We start from the raw sequence: 19,699 nt of genomic DNA, 5'->3' as shown, positions 1-19,699 counted from the left end.
TTAAAACTACAACATGTAAAATATGAAAGACATAAAAGAAAATGACAAAATTAGAAGACATATTACACGAGTTACAGTGTAAGCTATTTTATTCCTAAAACAGAATTTCATTCCTTTTTTTTCCCCCTCTCAAGAGAAATAAGATTTAAAACTAGAAGGATAAACGTTACTAAAGCCAAAATGATAATTTGCCTACAGGGCCCAACAGGGGAAGTTCTCCACTGTTTTTACCTGCTTCTTTAGCCAGTTCCAGGCAATGGTGGCGCTGTTCAAATTCCGTAACACCTTCCAAAAATAATGCATACTGGGCAACAGCCAGGTCTTGAGGCAAATGACAGGTGTAAAATGCTATGAGATTTGTATGTTTCTCATTTATTAAAAGCTAAAAAATAGAAAAGATCAAAGTATGTCAACAATACAAGTTCTAGGATCAGCAGTGCTTTTTCAAAAGTTCACTTCAAAATTTCAAATGTATTTAAGAGAGATTCATACAGACATGGATTTGTGATGCTAAAAAGAATAATTTTAAATTTTAAAAAATGTACTTATGTTAATTAAAAGATCTCTTATGGATTCTGATGACTTTCCTGCCACTAGGTATTAAAATATTATCATTGTGATTTCTGTTTTCATTAAAATAGTAAAAAAAAAAGAATCAAATTGTGGATTCTCAAAGTTTACCTGTATGTATGTCTTTAAAACCTCAATGGAAACTTCTTCCTTCAAAGGGAAAAAAGATATAATTCAGTTATAAACACAACTGCTTATATGTAACAGCAATATATCTAATAAAAATTCTGCTATTAAATTATTTAATGACTTTAATATTTACCACTGAGCAGTAACTATATGCCAGGCTAGGTGCTTAGCAAAGTTCATGCATTGCCTGATTTAATCTCATCATAACTCTGTGGGTGGTTACCATTACTGTTCACATTTTACAAAGGGAAGAAACCAGGACCAACGGAGGTTTTATTTGCGCAGAATTACAGAGCCAGAAGCTGCTGAGTAAGGGTGGGCACCCAGGGTTCTTCCTCCAGAGCCCAAGCATTCAATGCTGTATCATTCCGCCTCCTACATGTACTCTGGCCAAAATATTACAATCATTTAGGAAAGAAGAAAACAAAGGTTTAAAATCTCACACAGAACTTAGTCTGGTTCCGTTAGCAGCTTGAGCCGGTTGATTTAGAGTCGGGTACTGATGAGCATTAAAGTTACGGATTTACCCAACACCAGGTACCCAGCAGCATTCTGCAGCCATGGACTGGAACCCTAACGGTCGCTGCACTGAGTTATCCTGGGGTGAGCACAGCAGACTACAGAGCAGACTTCTGCACCGCCGCCACCGCAGCCCGTCTTCCGGAGGATGGGTATACAGCCAGGGCCTGGCACGGAGGCATAAAGGCTTCCTTTTACTTACTTTGGTTTGTAGTCCCAGAGTTCGAAAAAACAAAATGAGGTGAGTCATGAAGCGGAGGAGGTGTCCAGGTAGATTATTTCTGCTTTTAGCAAGCCATTTGCTAAACTCATCCATCAGACCTACAAGCGTCAAAGCAAAGATTCAACAGGAGGGATAAAAATCAAAAGAAGAAAAATAAATATTACCAAGAACATTTACCGCATTCCTAGAGTGTAGTTAAGTCACTACTCATTGTCAATAACTGTTATATAAAACAGACTATGTTAAATTCAAACTTTTTAGCAATTAAGTGAATAGCTGCATTCAAATAGACTGATATTTATAAAGATTAAAAGATGTGGTGAGCCATATGCACTGTTTTGTTAACTTATTACAAAACTACTATCAGAAAACAAAGAACTCATACAAAGTAAAATGAAACGATTATATCTTACCATCAATGTCTCCCAGGATAAGGAATTTTTGAACTATATGATAATGTTCTTGATTCTCTTCCAGAACTCTCTGAAAAAATTTTTACATTTTTCATAAATCTTCTAGTGTTCATTCTGTAGTACATTCTGGAGTGTGTACTCATTGTCAAACTAAAAATGTCAAACTTTTGAAATAACACACATAAAGAAAAAGTTGGAAATAAAAGATCTTAGGAGATCAAAACAAAATAAAATGTGGGAAGGACACTGCCTTTGGAATATACTCAAGGCTTACAAATCCAGGACTGAGCAATATCTCTGAAAGCAGAGAACTGTGACAATTTAATCTGTGAATGTTATTAAACTTTCATTTTTCATGTATTACTACTGTGTGCCTTGGCACTCCATGGTGGGCCAGAAAGGAAGGGCACTTGTGACTGAGCAAAATGAACTGTAAGATTCCTTCAATATGAACACTGGCCTTAAAAGCATTGTTTGGGTATTTTCTGCCATGTGTGGCACCAAGAGTAACAAACACCATCAACATAGTAATTAGGCAGAGTAGAGAAAACGATTTACAGGTAACCTGCAGCTGGATCTTTTGAAGGAAACAGTTTAATTTTTGTCAAATATTTAAAATTTTTATTTAGTTATCTAAATTTTCTTTTTTTTTTTTTGAGGACGATTAGCCCTGAGCTAACCTGCTGCCAATCCTCCTCTTTTTGCCAAGGAAGTCTGGCCCTGAGCTAACAACCATGCCCATCTTCCTCTCCTTTATACGTGGGACGCCTACCACAGCACGGCTTTTGCCAAGCGGTGCCATGTCCGCACTGGGGATCCGAACTGGCAAACCCCGGGCTGCCGAGAAGCGGGACATGCGCTCTTAACTGCTGCGGCACTGGGCCGGCCCCTATTTATCTAAATTTTCTTTCAGCGTTTATTCTTTTTACATCCAAACCTTTGCTCCACGTGGAATTATTTTAATACACGGCATACGGTAGGGATCTAGCTTTGTTTTCTTTCTGGATGGAAAGTTAATTATGCCCACACCATGTGTCTACATAAACCATCCCTTTTCCTCTAAAATCAAAGGTCACCGTGTCACCTGTTAAATTCTCAAATACACTTGGATCTAATATGGGACGTTTATGTTCCACTGATCTATTTGTTCCTGTGCCAATTCCACACTGTACTGCTGTTATCTTTATATTAGCTTTCATTATTAAGACAAGTATCCTATAACTATTGTTCTTTTGCAAATTTTCTTACCATTCTTACTTATTCTTCTATTTGGAAATTTTCTATCTAGAAGTAATCCCCCAAAGCATTAGGTTTCTATGTTAATTTTGGGATGACTGCCATTTACATTAAATCCTCTCATCCAGGAACACGTATATACTTACTCTATAATAAGATTCTATAGACTCTATAGTTTTCTGTATAAAGGCCCTCAAACCCTTGGTTAATTTTATTTCTAGGTACCTTACAGTTTTGGTCAGTAATTTAAATGGGACTTTCTGGGGGTGGGGAGGCTATATCCTTTTCTAACTAGTTGGAACAAGTATAGAAAGACTGATTTCTTGTAACTTTGCCTTGAATTTAGATACATTAACAAATTCTCTTATTAATTCTCTTATTTATTCTAGTCACTTACTGAGTCTTGAGGTCCTAGATTTATAATTTTATCACGTGACTGTTCTCCCCTTTGTAATATTTATATCTATTCCTTGACTTGTTTTTTTTTAAACGTTTTATTTTTCCTTTTTCTCCCAAATCCCCCCGGTACAAGTTGTATATTTTAGTTGTGGGTCCTTCTAGTTGTGGCACGTGGGACACCGCCTCAGCATGGCCTGATGAGCGGTGCCATGTCCGTGTCCAGGATCCAAACCGGCAAAACCTTGGGCCGCTGAAGCAGAGCCCACCAACTTAACCACTCGGCCATGGGGCCGGCCCCTATTCCTTGACTTTTTAATTTTCATTGGCTGGAATCTCTATAATAATAGACTGCTAATAAACATTTGACAGAAAAAGTATCAATTTTCTTACTATATGAAGAGCTCATTTATAACAATAAGGAAAAGGTAAAACCCAAGGGAAAAAAACAGGTAAAAGATCTGAATAGCAAATTCGCAAATGGTCTCTAAACAGGGGAAACTCCCCTGCCCGTGAACAGACAGATGCGAGAAGCACAGTGAGCTCCGACTCCCACCTAATCTGAAGGACTGGCACAAAACCAGAAGGGTGACATTTGGGAGCTGAGAATGCGGGAAAGGGACATATTAATAAATTACTTGTGGGAGTATGAATTAATTGCTACAACCAGGTAATTAATTTAATGTACACATACCCTTTAACCCAGCAACCCTGCTTTCAGGTCACTTATCCTAAAGAGCAGGACTGGTAGAGAAGCATGTGTGTATACAAGAATGTTCACTGCAGTGCCAGAAACAACCTAAATATCACCAAAAGGGAATGACTTTAAAAAGTATACATCATTTGGGCCGGCCTGGTGGCGCAGCAGTTAAGTGCACATGTTCCACTTCTTGGCGGCCCGGGGTTCGCCGGTTCAGATGCCGGGTGCAGACATGGCACCGCTTGGCAAGCCATGCTGTGGTAGGTGTCCCACATATAAATAGAGGAAGATGGGCACAGATGTTAGCTCAGGGCCAGCCTTCCTCAGCAAAAAGAGGACTGGCAGCAGATGTTAGCTCAGGGCTAATCTTCCTCAAAAAAAAGAAAAGAATAAGTTAGATGGAGACTAACTAACTTGGAGAGAGTATCACCAAGAGAAAAACCCCTCCACGCTGTAAAGTAATGTATGCAGTACAATGGGAAAACAAAACCAAGACCCTCCACGGGGATACCTACATTATTGACATGTCGGTGTGAGAGTGTGGAGGACGACACAGCAGGAGACTGTCAACCTGCTTTATCATCTCAGGGGAATGAGAGCCACCATAGAAGGGCTGAGAGAAAGTGTTTATAAAGCTTTTATTTATATCCTGGGATTATTGTGTTCCAAGGACATGCAGTATTACTTCGGTTATTTAAAATTTTTTAAAAGAATATTACTTTAAAAAAAGAAAATCTTGTTAATTTTTCCATTGTGTGTTTAGTTTTTTAAAAGGAAAAGGATAAACTAGCTTACATGTATATCATATATTTAAATGAAACCAATCCTAAACCAAAGAAACAGACATGAGGTATTACTTTAAATACATCTAAGTACTTAAGCTTCCTCCTTTTAAAGAGTCTTTCTCATGTGGACGATAGGCAAGGAAAAGAGAGGAGATGACAAGATTTCACGTATTTTTTGCCTTTCTACTACAGTGCACAAGAGTATAATATTGTTTCCTATTCCAGTCATCCTAAAATTTTAATATTTACCTTTTTATCAGTAGCTTGAAGTTCTTCAAAAACCTTTTCTAAGGTCCAACTTCAAAAGAAGGAATAGGAAAGGGATGAAATAATATTAACAACGTGAACAAGGGCTACAAATACAACTTCACAGAGCATACCTCAAATCACGTGACTCAAACAAACCAACAAACTCACTTGGCTTCCAAATATTCTCTAGGGAGCTCTTCAGTTTCATCCAGAGTCATGACTGACGTGCGGACCTCCTGTTCCACCAGACTGTCCACCATCACCCGAAAGTAGGCCCACACCGTATCTTCCCAGGTGTCACAGACAGGAAGCAGCTTTCCCCCCATTCCAAAACAGTAAAACGTAGACAGTCAGCAAAAAAGAAGGGAAAAGCAGTTACATCCATTGATATGGGCTATAGTCACTATAATGACATAAAACATTGTGGACTGTAAAATATATCAAATAAACTCTAACGCCTACAAACCACATCTTCTAAGTAGTTTGAACAATTAAGATTTTTTTTCATACTGAGTTCACAACAGCATCAATTTTCCATGCTGATATAAGATGGTGTTTCAACTAATTATTCTAACATCCCTCAAAATACCTGTAAAATGTATGGTGTGGTGGGGTTGTGAGAAGCACACCCACAAATATGAGACAATCCAGTCACTGTGCCTTAGCGGTACACCTCTGCATAAAGCTATGGGTACCATAAGTCATCAATAGATGTATGTTGTCATTAAACTTACAATTCTTAGAAACTGAAGTCTGATTTCATGTATCAAAACATCATTTGATGTATGGGACACACCATATTAAGCAGCTCAAGCCGCTATTCTATTTCAATATTATCACTGATACTCTTAGCAAGTAGCTTAAGTTTGTAAGATTTACTATACACAATTACTGGAATATTGATCTGACTTCACTTCATAAGAAAAAAGATTTATTAAAATAGATCGCATACCTGCTTAAGATTCCCACTTAAAGCTGCATAAATTGCTCTCTCATATCTGTTAAAAAGCTCCTGAAATACAATGAATATAAATAAATTTGAAATATTGTTTTTCATAGTATGTCAACTTTTTTCATAATCTGGAATTTTGCAATGTCTTCTAAGCTGAAGTGATTTATTTGCTTGATAGTTTCTAAACTTTAGTGAAAGACCTAGTGGGGTAACAAAAGGAAGGACCCCTTAGTTTGATGACAGAGTGAATGCTGATACCTTCAAGAAAAGTCAACAGCTAAATTTCAAGCACAAGGTGAGAGCAGATCCAACTCTAATGGATGCTTTCTCTCTAACAGTCAAATTTTATTCCAGATAGAACCCGTAAAGGTCATTTCCCCAGCAAATTAACTGACACTGACCTAATGACATCAAAACAAGGCACTTGGAACCTGCCATGCTTCAGTTTGCACAAATTCCTAAGGAGAATTAATTATACTCATCAAATGATCCCATTTTCCATCCAGATTCTGCTAATGGCATTTGTCCTCTTTTCATCCAAACAAGAGACTTGAGAGGCTCACTATACAACTAGCCCTCCTTGGCCTTCCGTCTCAGTCACTGGTCCTGTCCATCCTGCTCCTTTCCATTGCCATCAGTGCTGTCCTAGGACAGGCCCTTGGTACTTAGTGTCTGAAGAATTCTGACAGGCTGCGAACTGGTTTCTTGGCCTTCAGTCCATTCAGTTTTAAGCCTGTTTTCCACTGCCATGCTAATCTTCTTAAAACACTGCTGCCATGTGCCCTCCAGGTTTTGATGGTTCACCACTACGTAGGATAAAAAGTTTTCATTCCCCAGAGTAGCACCTGAGGACCAACACTGCCTGTCCTTAATTTACCTTTTTCAGTCAACTTTCCCATTACAGTCAGTTCTGCTACAATGCTTGTTTTGAAATGTGAATTTGTTTCAATGCAACTGATGTATCAAGCAACAATTTGATCATAATGCAGATTGCCCATTTGCTTACATACAATTTCGTCCACAAGAAACAACAGATGAATGCAGAAAACTACACGTAGCTGAACTGAGCCACTTAGAAATACAGAAAAGTGACACACTTCAAACATCTACCAGCTACCTCAGTTCACCAGGGGTGTTATAGGCTAAACTGATTTGCATAGAGTGTTACAATTTTCTGTTTCATTTCAGATAACCTGCTTCTACCACTTCACAATAACTCATAAGCTGCACACCCTCTGACCTCCAATTCCACAAGCAAACTTCAAGTCTTTTTAAGGTAAAGTGCCATATTCATTGTGGTATTTATGTATTTCCTGACCATTTAACAGGAAACTGGGCTACTGTTTCTAGTAAGTCACCTTTTTATGTATCACTGAGAGTTTTTGAGAATTGTGTACTTAACTCCATTTTCCCCAAAAGCTCTGTATGTCTTCTACACAATTTTGCATGCTGTAATGATTTTTAGGAATGCATAGGCCGCGTCATAACCTATGCATTCCACCTAGAATTCCTTCTTCTTTTCATGCCCAACAAACCAAATCCTACTAATTTTTAAAACTTCCATTCCATTCTCTCTCCTGGGAAGCCAGCTTTCAGCCCGGATCTTATTCTCACAATTTGGTGTCCTTTATATTTTTGCCTTACATCAGTGTTCAATTCTTAGACCTCAGTGTATGAATAGTTATGATTAGGAGGTAAGCCTGTCAACTCCTACTCCCCTGTTTGACTGCAAGCTCTTGGAAATGGGAATAGTAGTCTTCCACTATGAACGTTTCACAGCACCTTCAGCAGGCCTTCAATTAATCAGAGTAAACGTCAGTATCAGTAAGCATTTTACTGTATCTTACATCTTCTGCCATTCTCCAACAACTTATTTTCCAAATGCATCTATATGGATTCCCTTCCACAGGCTCTAATTCTGTTCCTATGAAACAGCAAAAGAAATAAAATTTAGTTTAAAATGAATCTCTTTATTTCAATGATTTCTAAAAATAAAAGCTATACTTCACAAAGACTGACATTTAGGGCTAAAGCTACCCCTGACGCCCAGAATAAAAGTGACTACAACACCTCCATTAACATTCGGGTCATGATGGAGTTTCCAGCCTTCAAGGGTCGCAGCTCTCCAGGCCTGACCACAGCGCTTACAGAGCCGTTGCGCCTTTGGACCAAAGAAAGAGCAGTCAGTCACGTAGAAGTGCAGTCCTGAAAAGGGACTGTGCCGTCTGAGAAGCACAAGTGACCTAAGACAGGAGCGTACTCACGGCACTTACACCTTACAGAAGGTGATGCAAACAACCAACAATGGCACTTCACGTTACCACCACCTGCACAGCTCCCTGGGGTCTCTGTCTTTCTTTCTTTTCCTAATAACTCCTTTGCTCTTTGATTTTGGGCTTACCAACAGATTCCCATGGTGCCCACAGGCAGTGAAGGCTGATGTAAAAGTATTAGAGAACACTGTTAGTCTCTATAATAACAGGGCGCTACTGCTCATTCAGGCTACAGGTGATATTCATGGCAAATGGGACCAGTCAGATGAGCCTGACACCCAGGTGAGAGAGATACACGTCTGTGGGTCCATCTTCTCTGTAGGAGCCACCCCCTCCCCATGTAGCTCACAGGGTTTGGGTAGATCACATCATCCCATCGCTGAACTCTAGGGTTAGGCGTGTGAGCTAGTTGAGAACCACTCCCAGGATTCTTGCTGGATCTTGGAAACAGACACACTCCTTTTGCTAGGAATGCTAGCTTGCAGGAGGATGTAAGCCTGGAGCTGTCAGTGGCCGTCACTGACATGAGGAGTGGCTTCTTGAGAATGAAGCCAGAGAGCGGAGGGCAGAGCCAAGACCTGGGAAAGACAGTATCCTAATGACATCTTTCGACTTCCTGGATCCTGCTTAAAGCCAGATAATAACCCTCCACACTTCCCTGTTCCACAAGCCATTCAATTCCCCCCTCGTAATTAACTTGAGGTGGGTTTCTGTCACTTGAACCTAGAGATATTCTTTAAGAATATCATATCCCAAACATCATTCTGGATTTATGGCTTTCAAAAATTATGAAAGCTATGAAGCAACATAAAAAAAGTTTTGAAATGCTATCTAAAAGAGGCAGGATAAAAACTGAATGTAGAACCTTAAAAACATTGTCATATTTTGTTTTCTGTTTTTTAAAATACATCCTTGTTTGCCACTGAGATTCCTATTATCTTGCACATCACCTGACAGAGTGGCTGGGACTTAAATATCTTCTGAATAAATGTGATACCAACTTCTTTTCTCAAGTAAGAAATAATAATGATGCTTAATAATCCAAGACTTACTACGGTAAGAAATTACTTAATGTATGCTAGCGGTCTGTAACAAGGAAGAACGATCACATTTCTGTCTGGAGAACATCACAAGAAAGCTGCAGAACGGGTTCAATGAAACCGGAATCTCCTGCACATGTGACCTCATCAGTTGACAAAGCCACCCAGTGAGCTGTCCAACAGGTACTTCACATTCTAAGTGTAAGATCCGATCTATTACAAAGGAGACTGCATTTAAGGAGGTAAGGATAAGAGGAAGAAGTCTGAGGGCCAGCACAGTTTTCAAATGCTAAATAGTGTCACCTAGAAGAGCAATTAGGGTCCAACTTACTCTCAGCTTTTCAAAATCAAAGCCAGAAGTAACGGGGATATGCCTAGGGTATGACTACAAGGCAGGAAGGCAGTTTGACCTCTTAGAAAGAATTTTCTATCAGAGTTGTGCAAACCAGAGAGCACTGCGTGCTGAAGCAATGTGTTTCTTATCACTGGAAACTTTCAAACTGGAGTTAGATCCAGAAATACCGTGAAAGAGATTACTGCATCAAGGAGGCGCACCAGGTGGCCATAAATATCCCTTCCAACTTACAGTCTAGGACCTTCTGAAACTGGACAAGCAGAGTATCATGATTTACCTCTTCTGTCATTCCAGCACGGATTAGAGTGAAAAGATATTTGAGTAATCTGACTTCATCTTCTCTATCCAGATCATCAAGGGGCATTTTCTGTCTTATGGGAGCATCAGGGTCCTACCGAAAAAAAAAAGTCATCATCTATAAATCCTTTGTACCCACATACATTTTAAACATCAGCAAGAGATGATAAATCTCTCCTGAGTTTATATATGGAAATAAATTCATTTACAATTTCATTAAGTAACAAAGGGAATGAAAGTGTCACAAGTGTTCCAAACAGCCACCCAATTGTCTGCTGCCTGTTCAAAACAGACTCCATGGTCACAGAGGCACATGCCTGGGCCAGGCAAGAAGGAAACACCAGTAGCCCAGCCCAGCCCAGCTAGGAAACTCTAGAAATGCTACTCGTGATTCAAGAGGGCCTGCGCTTTACCCTGTTGTAGCAACTACGTGGCCAAGTTAATTCTAACCAGAATTAGGCCTTGCTGGAGAAGGAGCACAGAGGAGACACTGAAGGGATCAATGCATTCTGTGACCAGAAAGTGCTTAGTTGGTACTTTCTGAGAACATATGAGAAGAGAGCCCATTATGGGATTAAGGCTATATAAAACACACCAATGCCCAATAAAAAAAAATTTTTCCCCTCCCCAAATCCCCAGTACATAGTTGTATATTCTAGTTGTAAGTCCTTCTATTTCTTCTATGTGAGCTGCTGCCGCAGCATGGCTACTGACAGATGAGTGGTGTGGTTCTGCATCCAGGAAGTGAACCCGGGCCACCGAAGTGGAGTGAGCTGAACTTCAACCATTAGGCCGTCAGGGCTGGCTCTAAAAATTTTTTAAAAACTGATTCCTAATAAATAAACAAAACTCCCCTGAAACAGTTATTGCTACCTACTCCCTTATACAGACAGAAAGAAATGTGCCTCTAAACATTTGGGGTAACACACTGTCCTTACTTCTGCAGCAAAGAGCACACATAATCTGCATGGGGCATCTCAAATGAAAAACTACTTTAACGTGACTTAAGAAAGGAAGTTATTCTTATGCCAAATGTTACTGAACGTATGGTAATATGATTATCAATGCATAAAATGGAAGGCATAATAGGTCAATTGGCTACTTTCACAAATATTCTGCAGACAGATACAATCGTTCAATTTTGGAACATGGTCTCTTTCTGGCAAAAGGTAACCACCACTTTCCACATGTGAAGAGTCAATGATTTTCACTTGCTTGCTACATGGTAATTTTGCCACAATTTATTTCAAGCTCTTCTAGTAGTTTCCAAACAATTTTCCATCAAAAGCTACTTTTGTTACCAAATGGAATTTTATCAGTTTTTTCACTGTTACTTATTTCTCCCACTCTTCACTATAAACATTCAATTCACATGCCCCTACCTGCTGCAAAGTTATATTCCTTTATTTCTACAGACTCCTATTCTTTTCAAATCCAGTTATTCCTATTACTCATATCCTAGAATGACCTTTCTAACCACAAGCTTATTCACAAAGCTTCATTTTTTTCCCCTGCTTTCTACATAAAAGAGCTTTCATAGGTAACCACCTTATAGTTGAAGAGTCAAACCTTGCTATAAAATCAAAATTAATTGGTTTTTAATGTTGGCAAATCAGGAACACTTTCTATACCTTCTTTTACAATTTACAATTCACAGGCCACGGATGTGTTCAAATATATTCCATTAAATTCAAACAAAACTTAGTAATTTTAGAGTTAAATAGTATGTGGAAACCTTTGGGAAACTAAAAAAGATCCAAAAGAAGAAAAATTCTCAGCCTTAAAAAAAAAAATCACTTAATTTTAAAGACAACTCTCATTTCAAAGAACACTTACCAACTCAGTGACAAGAGGACGGACACTTCCTATGTAAGAAGACATCTGCCGCTGTTTCAAGGTATGCAGAGTATTTTCCCTGAACGAAAAAGTATCAATTTTTTTAAAGGAATAATTTTAATAGGTCTCTTCAAAAAAATCAAGTAAAAGTAAGAAAAAGAAAGTATACACTCAGAAAAAACACGCAAAGATACTAAGTATAAAAGGGCATTTTAGGGCCGGCCCTGTGGCATAGTGGTTAAGTTTGCACACTCCACTTTGGCAGCCCAGGTTCGCTGGTTCAGATCCTGGGTGCAGACCTACACACCGCTCAGCAAGCCATGGTGAGGTGGCGTCCCACATAGAAGAACTACAATGACCTACAACTAGGAGACACAACTATGTACTGGGGCTTTAGAGAGGGGGGAAAAAAAAAAAAAGAGGAGGAGTAGCAAGAGATGTTAGCTGAGGGCCAATCTTCCTCACCAAAAAAAAGGGTGGGGGGGCATTTTAACTCAGATGACTAATGATGTTGAACTTTTTCATGTCCTTATTGGTCATCATCAATGCTTTTGTGAGATATCTGTTCACATCTTTGCTTTTTTATTGGGTTCCCCTTTTATTACTGAGTTGTACTTTATGAACTACAGGTTCTCTGTTTCTTCTTGTCTGTGGCTTGCCGATAATTCATTCTCTCAATGGTGTCTTTTAATAAGAAGTTTTTAACTTTGATGAAGTCAAATCAATTTTTCCCCTGATTACTGCTTTCTGTGACCTAAGAAACACTTGCTTATCCCCTAAGTCAATAAGGTGTCCTCCAGTTTTCCTCTAAAGCTCTATGGTTTTAGCTTTTACATGTAGGACTATGATCCATCTTGAATTAATCGTTGGGAATGGTGTGAGGGAGGTATCAAGGTTAATCTTTTTTTCACATAGCCAGTTTTTTCTGCATGGTTTGCTGAGAAGAGAATTATTATCCTTTTCCACAATGGATTACTTTGATGCCTCTGTTGAAAACCAAATGACCATATAACTGTAGGTCTGTTTTGGGGTTCTCTATTCTGTTCCATTGATCAGTAAAAAAGGGGAGACTAATTCATAATAAACTTGCAAAAACCTTAACTGGGCATTTTGACTTAAAAAAATGTTTTTTTCCCCGAAAATGAAAATTTCTCTTTATCTCAGAAAAATCACAACTACTCAAGATTTTATATATATATATTTTTTTAAAGACTGGTACCTGAGCTAACATCTGTTGCCAATCTTCTGTCTTTTTTCTTCTTCTTCTTCTCCCCAAAGCCCCCCAGTACATAGTTGTATATTCTAGTTGGGAGTGCCTCTAGTTGTGCTATGTGGGACACTGCCTTAGCATGGCCTGATGAGTGGTGCCATGTCCATGTCCAGGATCCAAACCAGCGAAACCCTGGGCCATTGAAGCGGAGTGTGCAAACTTAACCACTGGGCCACAGGGCTGGCCGCTCAAGATTTAATTTTTAACAAACATTCAGTAGCACTAATTTCCTAGTTATGCAGAGAAAAAACATAAGCGACTTGCAGATTTTGTTACATATATGTTACTGAATTCAAAGGCAATCTGAACTTTTTCTTCAAGTCTTGAAATAAATTATCCCTTTATCCTACGGGTGCTTTTTGGTTTCAAGGTCTTACAATAATTTAGAAGTATTGGAGGATGTAGGGAAAAGAAATTTTTTTAAAAATCACAAGTATCTAGAAACACGGCAAAAGTGTCTTCTTGATGATTAAATTATGATTATTAAGAAAAGAGGGCAAGGCAGTTGTTTGAAAACCTGAATTAGATCATGTCATTTTATTCTCAAGGTTTCCCATCACATTTAGAGTAACATCCCAAACCTTTACCTTGGGCTGCCTGTGAAAGTCCTTTATGAGCTGACTCCCTTCAGTCTCATTTCCTACCATTCTTTTTTTTTTTTAAAGATTTTATTTTTTTCCTTTTTCTCCCTAAAGCCCCCAGGTACATAGTTGTGTATTTTTAGTTGTGGGTCCTTCCAGTTGTGGCATGTGGGATGCTGCCTCAGCATGGCCTGACAAGCGGTGCCACGTCCGCGCCTAGGATTCGAACCAGTGAAACCCTGGGTCACCAAAGCGGAGCGTGTGAACTTAACCACTTGGCCATGGGGCCAGCCCCATTTCCTAGCATTCTTGTCTTTGCTGCGCTCACACTGGCCTCCTTGTGCAAATACTTCACCTCCGCAGGGTCTCTGCAGCTCCTGTTCTTGCCCAGAACACTTGTCCCGCAGATTTCTGCACGGCTTGCCTCCTTTATTTCTTAAAAGCCTCTCACTCTTACTACCTGTTACTTCCTTAGACAGGCCTTCCCTGATCACCTCTGCTGCTCATTATCATTTTCTATCCATCAACTTGGACTCTTTTCTTTCAAGCTCTTAACACCCAACAGGATGTATGTCTGTTCATGTGCTAACTCTCCGAAACAAGTATAAATTCCATAAAGGCAAGGTTTTTATCTGTTTTGCTGATTAAGTGGATAAGCAGTAAGAACTGAATAAATATTTGTTGAGAAATGAATAAAGAAAATCAGTGTTAAGTGACTTCGAGAATAAAACTTCAGTGGCTTACCAATATACTGATTTTGCATAAAACTCAATATTATCGGAAAAATCTCCAATTTCATCTTTGGCAATGCTCTCTAACCAATCTACCACCAGCTAGGAAAGGAAAAAAAAACAAGTATTAACTATAAAATCTGTTAGTATTTTATTTGAAATGGTACTCCTAGCTTTAATTTCAGAAAAATTTTCTGATTCAAAAATACCAAGTAAGAAATTTTCCAACCATTGTTTTTACTTTTTTAAGATATATAAATATTATGGCGAAAGAATGAAATTTTCTACAGGAATAACACTGTTTTTAACAGGCTACTGCTAGAAATACCAGGGCTATTATTTGAAAACAAACAATAAGCTTCTTAATTCCTTTTAATTACAAATAGAAAGATCAAAAAGAAAAAAAATTAAGAAAAAAGTGTTCAATTAAAAAAACTTCAGTTCTTTTATGTCATTTACCTATTCTCCATGTTTTATAAGAGATATTTAAAAATTCTAGCCATACCTGACTTTGCCGGACGAGTGAATCTCTCTGAAATAATGCTTCCACAACTGTTTTTTCACTGGCATTAGGAGCCTATTAAAAAAAATCATTTAAAGGAAGGAAAGAAAGAAAAGAAGATGCTCTAAGATTACTTCAACAGAAAGGTAAAAGCAAATCTGATATAAGTATATTTAATCACCCATAAACATGTTGCACACAGCAGATCTGTATATTCATTTCTGAAAAGTTTTTATAAATAAACTTCAATCTGCTAGATCAATTTGCAGCTGCTCTCACTTGATATTTTAATTCTCTGTATACGGAGTTTTAAAATTCTATCTCCCCAGAGATTTGTTTTAAGAAAAAATAAAACACAAAACAAAGGGAAACAAACAAAAAAATCATAATAAAGGGCTGGATGTGGTCATGTGACATATTAGGAAATTAACATTTAGGGGCCGGCTGGGAGGCGCAGCGGTTACGTTTGCACGTTCTGCTTCTTGGCGGCCCGGGGGTTCGCCAGTTCGGATCCTGGGTGCAGACATGGCACCACTTGGCAAGCCATGCTGTGGTAGGCATCCCACATATAAAAAAAGTAGAGGAAGATGGGCACGGATGTTAGCTCAGGGCCAGGATTCCTCAGCAAAAAGAGGAGGATTGGCAGTAGATGTTAGCTTACGGCTAATCTTCGGAAAAAAAAAAAAAAGAAAGAAAGAAAAAAAGAAAATTAACATATAAAAACTTTAAAATCTTTTCATTCTACACAGCAGTTCACAGGTGATAAAACTGAAGAACAATCCAAGGCTCTCATGATTGACTTTAAAGACAACTTGACAAAACATTAGCGAGTAATATCCAGCAGTGTGTTGAAAGGGGAACGTTTGGTGAACAGATCTATTAATTAGCCCATCTCATTCACGGTTCAAGGAGAAAAGCCACAAGAGCATCCGGACAGGGGTCAAAATGTCACTTGATAAAACTATCTTCATAAATTAGAAACAGAAGAACACTTTGCTAATAATACACTACCTAGTCGAAGCCTATAGCACATAATATACTTAGGTGTAAAGAGACACTCCTTTTAAAACCCAGAGGGTGAAAGGAATAAGAATTCCTGCAATTATTCAACTTGACTTCAAAAGTTCTAGCTAAGACATAAGGAAAAGAACTGAGTAGTACTAAGTATGGAAAAAGAGTCAAACTCATCACTATTTGTAGATAACAGGACTGCCTACCTAGAAAACCAGACAGTCAATGGAAAACTGTTAAAACTAGTAAGTAACTTGAATAAATAGCCAAATATAAGAAAAATAATCTTCCTAGATGTGCATGTCTCTTGGCTGGAATGAAATAAGTAACTGTAGAATAAACAAGGATTGAAAAGATATTAAAAAATATTTTAGGTGAAAAAGCAGATTAACAGATGTGTAGCTGAAATAATTTATATTTATTTTCTCCTTTTTTGAGTATTTATAGTTGCTTCAAACATGAATTACTTTGGTAATCAGAAAATAAAAAGTGAAAAAATAATAATAAAATAAAAAGTAATTAAACCCCAAAAGAGCATCTAGTCTTTATGGCTTTAAAGGCGTATTTCTACCAAGGCTTCAAAGAACATGTAATTCCGATATTCTTCAAACAGAGCACAAAACAATGATGAAAGATTTATGAACTTGTTCTGGAGAGCAGCACAATTCTAGACGCTAAAACTGGATGAAGATGTTACACACAAAAAAAGAATATATATTTGGGAAAGTTCTAAATAAAATATTAGCTAATAAAATGTAGTAGTATATTTAGGAATATATAGTTTATCCTATTTGAGGATAATTCAACATTAGGAAAACTATCAATGTAAACCATTAAATTAATAAATTAAAGCAGATATCTATAGAAGCTAAAAAAAATTTGACTGCATTCAATACCCATCCAAACTCTTAGCTCCTTAGGAGAAAAAATCCTCAATCTGCAGAAAAACAAAAGCATTCTTATCAAAAGTCAGGAAGAAGAAAAGAATGCCTGCTATTACTGCTATAATTGTACGGGCACTCCTAGGCAATGGAATAGGCAAGTAAAAGAAATAAGAGATCAGAAAGGATTAAGGGAAACTCACTATTTGTAGATGATTACTGCCAACACAGAAAACCCAGTCAAATCAAATTAAAAACTTACTGGAGCTAATAAAAGAGTTTCAAAAGTGGCCAAATATGAGCTTTACGAATCAATCATTAACCTTCTATTTGACAGTAATAATGAATTAAAAAATGTAATTGAAAAGAGTACCCATTCACAATAGGATTTACATAGACTTTTATAAAGAGCACAAATCTATATAAACTATAAAAGATCTAAATAAATGGAGAAATATGCCATGATCATAAATAGGAAAATTCAACATGGTAAAGATGTCATTTCTCCCCTAATTTATAAATTATTACTTTAATAAATATTCCAACAGAATTAAAAAAAAAATTGAAATTGTAAACTTCATCTGGGAAAAAAAGTGTGCAAACATGTTTTTTAACTGAGATGGGAGACTTACCCTATGAATATCAAAACTGAGCCAGAGTGACTCAGTTGTGTTGTACTGGCTTTCAAATGCATCACTCAGTAAAACAGAAAAGACCCACGTATAAATACGATACATACATTTGCTTGATAAATGGTTTTGGGGTAAATGAATATCCACATGAAGAAAGTTAAATCTCTGGCTTCCTTCATACACAAACTTACTCCAGACGAGAAAGAGCTTATTATATAAAAAATAAGATTGAGGAGAAAACATTGGAGAATATTTTTAAATAGGTAGGAAAGGCCTTCCTTAACAAGACACAGAATAGTGAATGATAAAGGAAAATATGGCAGGTGTGATCAGTGAAACATGGAAATGTCTACTTGACAGAGACCCCTTAAACATAGTTGAAAGGCAAGTGACAAAAGGGAGAAGACTATCCTTAACACGTACGAGGAAAGAATTAACAAGAAAATAATTAACAGGAAAACGAGAAGAGGAAAGGAATACAGAATTCATATCATGTAAATGCTTCAGAACAAAAACACTCCACCTCACTAATGATCAATGACACGCATATTAAAATGGGGTGCCTTCCTCCAACTGGCCAAGTCACAGGACTGCCATCAGAGTGAACCTCTCCACACCCTGTGAGAGTGTAAACTGGCACATTCCACTAGGAAGGCAATATGATAATCTCTATCAAACTCTGACCCAACAAATTTCACTTCCAGAAATACAGAAAATACTCAGATGAGTAGGTAAGCGTGAAGCAGAACGTTCACTGCATTCTGGGTTGCTATAGCAAACGTGCTGGAAACAACACAAATACGTCCAGCAGAATAGCTGAAAAAATTACAGTACATTTATACTCTGGCATACTATGAAAAAATAAGAGAAACATGAATTGACATGAAAAAACACTAAGAAATGTTGATGAATTAAAAAAGAAACTTGGAGCCAGCCCAGTGGCACAGCAGTTAAGTTCACGTGCTTTGCTTTGGTGGCCCAGGGTACACCGGCTCAGGTCCTGGGCATGGACCTATGCACTGCTCATCAAGTCATGATGTGGCAGGTGTCTGACATATAAAGGGGGGGAAGATGGGCATGTTAGCTCAGGGACAATCTTCCTCAGCAAAAAGAGGAGGATTGGCAGTGGATGTTAGCTAAGGGCTAACCTTCCACAAAAAAAAAAAAAGAGAAAGAAAAAGAAAACCAACAAAAAACGAAACTTTCAGGGACAGCCCAGTGGCATAGAAGTTAAGTTCATGCACTCTGCTTCAGTGGCCCGGGGTTCATGGATTTGGATTTCAGGCGTGGACCTACATACTGATCATCAATCCATACTGTGGTGGCATCCCACATACAAAACAGAGGAAGACTGGCACAGATGTTAGCCCTTGGACAATCTTGCTTACCAAAAAAAAAAAAAAAAAGAAAGAAAGAAAGAAACTCTCAGTATAATGTATCAATGAAATCATACTATATGTTAAATAAAAAAAAAAAAACCTGTGTATAGAGCCAGGGAGACCAGACGAAAGCTATGGCCACAACCCTGCAAAAAATGACGAAGGCTTCGGCTGAAGTGGTGGCAACAGAAACAGAGATGAGTGGTCAGAGTTGGGACAGAAGAGACAGCGCCAACAAGACCTGATGGGTTAAATTGGGGGCCGCGGCAGAGGCCAGGGTCTAGACCCATGCTGCCCAAGCGCAGTGCACAGAGCGGCAGCAGCACCACCTGGGAGCGTGTGAAAAATGCAGACTCCCAGGCCCCACCAGACCTGCCGAATCAGAATCCACCGATTAAGAAGACCTCTGGGTGGCGCATGTGCACAGTACAGTCTGAGAAGTGCTGGTTTAGAGACCGTTCGGGTTCCTTGGAAAGCTGGCTATGGTGCCATCCACTGAAAGGCAAAATTGCGTTTGGCTTTGGCAGGTTAGAGTTATGATGCCTGAACGTCATTTTGCTTATACATAAAAAACAAGAATAAACATAAGGTGCTGGCCCCTGAAGGCGGGCAAAGTAGTTGAGGTCCCTTGAGTCTACTGGGGGGAAGAAAAGAAAAATACGGGACAACATTTACAGAATGAGACAGAGCTGGGGACCCACTCCTTTCAGGCTCTACCTCCTCTCTGCTTGGGGTCTCC

The 19,699-nt window shown here is 38.4% G+C and overlaps 1 protein-coding gene across 8 annotated transcripts in view; it reads right to left on the bottom strand.

Moving 5' to 3' along the window:
• Positions 1-19,699, bottom strand: part of NUP107 (nucleoporin 107) — a 43,487-nt gene that overhangs the window by 9,030 nt on the left and 14,758 nt on the right. For all 8 annotated transcript variants that reach the window (XM_070271896.1, XM_070271899.1, XM_070271898.1 and 5 more), the window contains 13 exons: positions 15,061-15,132; positions 14,569-14,657; positions 11,974-12,052; positions 10,118-10,231; positions 8,243-8,333; positions 8,020-8,096; positions 6,173-6,232; positions 5,389-5,534; positions 5,221-5,269; positions 1,855-1,924; positions 1,421-1,539; positions 682-720; positions 232-382 (listed from right to left, as the gene is read on the bottom strand). In XM_070271896.1, the coding sequence (XP_070127997.1) occupies positions 232-382; positions 682-720; positions 1,421-1,539; positions 1,855-1,924; positions 5,221-5,269; positions 5,389-5,534; positions 6,173-6,232; positions 8,020-8,096; positions 8,243-8,333; positions 10,118-10,231; positions 11,974-12,052; positions 14,569-14,657; positions 15,061-15,132 (1,156 nt within the window). The remainder of the gene's footprint in view (positions 1-231; positions 383-681; positions 721-1,420; positions 1,540-1,854; positions 1,925-5,220; positions 5,270-5,388; positions 5,535-6,172; positions 6,233-8,019; positions 8,097-8,242; positions 8,334-10,117; positions 10,232-11,973; positions 12,053-14,568; positions 14,658-15,060; positions 15,133-19,699) is intronic.

This window comes from Equus caballus, chromosome 6, assembly GCF_041296265.1.
Source record: "Equus caballus isolate H_3958 breed thoroughbred chromosome 6, TB-T2T, whole genome shotgun sequence".
NCBI classification, from domain to species: Eukaryota; Metazoa; Chordata; class Mammalia; order Perissodactyla; family Equidae; genus Equus; species Equus caballus.
This window is presented reverse-complemented; position numbering and strand designations above follow the sequence as displayed.